The 3,972-nt window shown below is 35.9% G+C and overlaps 1 protein-coding gene across 2 annotated transcripts; it reads left to right on the forward strand.

Moving 5' to 3' along the window:
• Window positions 1-264: 264 nt before the first annotated feature.
• LOC127073862 (uncharacterized) lies at window positions 265-2,113 on the forward strand. Of its 2 annotated transcripts, XM_051015103.1 has the most exons (3): window positions 265-1,348; window positions 1,519-1,721; window positions 1,855-2,113. In XM_051015103.1, exons 1-2 carry the CDS (start codon window positions 569-571, stop codon window positions 1,672-1,674), a joined length of 936 nt encoding a protein of 311 aa, XP_050871060.1. In that variant the 5' UTR covers window positions 265-568; the 3' UTR covers window positions 1,675-1,721; window positions 1,855-2,113. The 2 variants fall into 2 exon arrangements, with proteins under 2 accessions (XP_050871060.1, XP_050871059.1); XM_051015102.1 differs by having other exon boundaries at window positions 1,519-2,113.
• The last annotated feature ends 1,859 nt before the right edge of the window (window positions 2,114-3,972 follow it).

Here is a 3,972-nt window from a genome sequence, read left to right on the forward strand (position 1 = left end):
GCCACCTCATAGCTGAATGTGCCACATAGTCAACCGGAAAAAAAGAACTCAAGAATATTTAAAACCTAATTTTTCTAATGGAGATTAAAAATTTAGAAAAATAAATAAAAAGAAACCAAAACTGCATTTAATGTTCTATTTAAAAAAAAAATCAATAACCTCTAAAATCATTTTTGTTTTTCAAAAATTAAACCAACTCACACAAGCCATGAAAGATGAATCAACAATTATGAGAGAATCCATTTTGTACCTCTAAATCCAAGACATGACCTAACCTCACCTAACCTACATCCTCTTATGCTCTTCCTCTATTTTTCATTCTCACACACGTAAGAGCTAGTCAAAGGTCACACATACCCTTGGCGCGTGACAAAACCAACCCAACACTCAACTTCACTAATCTAAATCTCACCGCACAAGTCTCTATCAAACACACAGTTTCAATCAAACTCACCCTGTTCTTTCCCCCAACACCTACAAAATATATCCCAAACACTTTCACTTTACACTTTCTATTCTTTAATCCCATCTTTCTTCCACAACCAAACAAAAACACACACCAAAACAAATGGCTCACCGTTCTTCCCGGCGGCGAAACACTGCACCGCCGGAATCAACTCCACCTTCTGCTCCGGGAGGTCCGCCAGTTCCGGCAAAGCAACCTAGACCCACGATCTTCTCACCTTCTCCTTCTCATTACACTAAGCCAAACTCAGATTTGATTCAGGCTACTAAATCTTCTTTTTTGGTTAAACCCTTTCAAAGCCTTAACTTAGGTAGCAAAAAAACCAAACATTCTCAAACCAAACATGTTGACTCACGTTTGCAGACAAAATCCATGACAACCTCAGCTATATTCGAATCCTCAAAACCCAACAAAACCCACAACGCACAGAACACAGTACTAACACCAAAGCTTGAAAAAGAGAGTATTTTTTTGACCTCAAAGAAAACCCATAAAGAGAAACCTCATAAACCGGGTTCAGAATTGGAAAGGTGGAAACTTCAGGGGTTGTTAAAGAACGAGAAGAAGGAATCTTGTAAAGGGTGTGTTGTTGAAGATGTTAAAGATGTTAAAGATGAAAAATCAAGGAAAGTAGCTGTTGTGGAAGAAGCGAATGTTGTTAAGGAGAGAGTTTCTGTTCCTATGGGTCAAAGTGGTGGAAGAAGAAAATCGTTATGTGGATCAATGGTTGATTTAGGTGATTTCTTTGCAATCAATGGAGCGAAAATGGTGTCGGCTGATATGCCACCGTTTATGCAGATCCATGCTGTTGATTGTGCTAGAAAAGCTGTTGATAGTATGGAGAAATTCACTTCAAAAACCCTTGCATCTTCTCTCAAGAAGGTACAATTCATATCATTATTACTCATTATGTGCATTTTTATTCAATTGAATTTGATTCATTCTGATGATGCTGTGAAAATTGGTCAATGTTTTTTGGGTGTACTAGTACATTTCAACATTTGTGTGATTGATTGGTCAATGATTTCGGTTGTGTGGTTGAAACATTACAGGAATTTGATGGGGTGTATGGGCCAGCATGGCACTGTATTGTGGGGACTAGTTTTGGTTCATTTGTCACCCATTCTGTTGGAGGGTTTCTATATTTCTCAATGGATCAGAAATTGTACATCCTTTTATTCAAGACTGCTGTACAAAAAGCAGATTGAAGGGAAGGTGGTGACTTTGGCAGTAATCAGAACAAGAAAGAATTTTGGTATAGATTTGTTATATAGAAAGTTAAAAAAAAGGCTTAGAGTGGTAACTTCCTTTGTATATTGCTTATGCTTCTGAAATGAATCACCCATTTGTGTGTGAAGATTTGAATGATTTGTAACTAATGGCCACAGGTTGAAGAAATCAATTTTACAGCCACAGGTGGTCACAGTTGTTGATGCTCTATGTCCAACATGTCTCTATCCTTTTGAATGAAATCAAATTGAACGTATAGTAGTTAGCTCCAAAGATAGAATTACTATTAGAATTTGATATCTTTGTTAAACTTTATTGTATGATCAAATACAATAGAAGAATCTATCTGTCACAATTGTTGCTGTGTAATCTACATTGTATCTATCTTTGTTACATAAATCACATTGATTGTGTATACATCTTGTTACATAAACCAAAACTTGATAAATCACATTCGATTGTGTATAGATCGATTTACAGTTTTTGGAGTTGGGAATGATAGTTCTTCCTTTTAGGCAAAAGGTTAACCTGGTTCCATCCAAATGTTGTTTAGACGAGTAGATTAGATAGGGTTTTGGTTAGCAATATGGACAAATCTAAGGTTGTAGGAGTTGATGCGAAATGGTCTTAGACCTGGTCTTTTGTTCTTCGATGCAGAGGTATCAAGAATTGAGGGCCTAAAATTTTTTGTTTCAATAAAACATATGATTAAGTGATTTGAGATTTTCTAGATTATATGTTGGGGAGATTTGATATCTATGATAAAAGGTTATATTGGATTCATGTTTGTGTGTTTCTAGAAAGCATGTCGATTTTGGTGAATGAGATTCCATTGAAACAAATTCAAATTTAGAAAGGGCTAAACCAAAAGGGTCCTTTAGCACATTACTCTTTCTTTTAGTGATTGAGTGCTCTTATGAAAAAAATGGTGGAAGATAATAGTTTTACACCTTTTTCAATGAGTTATACAAGCCTATTTATCTTTCATCTTTAGTTTGCGAACAACACTCTCTTTATTGGTCAATCACCAATGGAAAATCTTTGGATTATAGAGGCAATGCTGAGAGGATCACGAGTGTAGTGAACAAAAGAGTGGGGAATGGTATGATTACTTTGTTTTAGAATGATAATTTGGTGAAAATGAACCTCTTAGACTCTGTTTTCCACACTTGTTTTTAGTCTCGGAGCAAAAGGAATGTAAATTAGGAGATGTGTGAATGACAAAGGAACCTCTAGTGGTGGAACTATGTATGAAGCGCTTGAGTAGGAGCTACATACGAAGTTGTTCAAAGTTTTGATATCGGGCGTGGATGACTCTTGGTGTGATGGTTGGAAAGTAATTATTTTTTCACAATTAATTCAATTTATTTGCTATTTTATAATTCTTAGGAAGCATGAGTTGATGTTGATTTGACATATTGTGGAAAGACATGAATGATCGGATCTTCAATAATATGGTTGATATTGTGAGAATTTGGATCGAACTCTAGTATCGACAATGATAACTTCTTGGTTCGGCAAAGGTCTAGCATGTAGTCGAAGCCTGTTCACATGTTGATCCTGCATGTTGTAGTCGAAGTATGCTTAAACATGCAGTAGTCGAAATACTAGAATTGTTAGCATGTCGAATTGGGCCTTTTGTTTAGTCAAATTGTTTAAGTTAGCTTGTAGCTTAAGTTAGTTTAGTAGTCTATAAATAAACTAGTTCTCTCAGGTTGTTGAGAGAAGTTGAGTTGTTGATATTCAGTTCTAATCTTTGAACCCTAATAGAGAAAGTGAATAGTAAAACAATTATAACCAATCCTGATTCTTCTTATTCTTCTCTCTCTTTTATAAAACCTAATAGGATTTCTTGTATTTGTTCAAGAAACTCAATCTTTCTTATATTTTATTTTGTTCTTGATGACGTCGATTCACAAAGCATGAGATTGAGAAATTCACCGGTTGGTTTATGGCGTCTGAAGATGCAAGCCCTACTCGCTCAGCAGACTTTGTTAGAATAATTAAAAGGATCAGCGAAGATGGATGTTGCCCTAACGGAGAAAGAGAAGATGATGATGATCGAGAAAGCCCATAACACCATTGTATTGAGCCCTGGTGATAAGGTTCTCCAACAAGTTTCAAAGTAGAAAACTGCATCTGGTGTGTGGACGAAACTCGAAGGTTTGTACATGAAAAAATCGTTGGTAAATCATTTCTAGCTGAAGCAATCTTTGTATTCATTCAAGATGAGTGAAGACAAAGTCTTGGCTGAGCAGCTGGATATATTCAACAAG

The sequence above is a fragment of the Lathyrus oleraceus genome, chromosome 4 (genome assembly GCF_024323335.1).
Source record: "Lathyrus oleraceus cultivar Zhongwan6 chromosome 4, CAAS_Psat_ZW6_1.0, whole genome shotgun sequence".
NCBI lineage: Eukaryota > Viridiplantae > Streptophyta > Magnoliopsida > Fabales > Fabaceae > Lathyrus > Lathyrus oleraceus.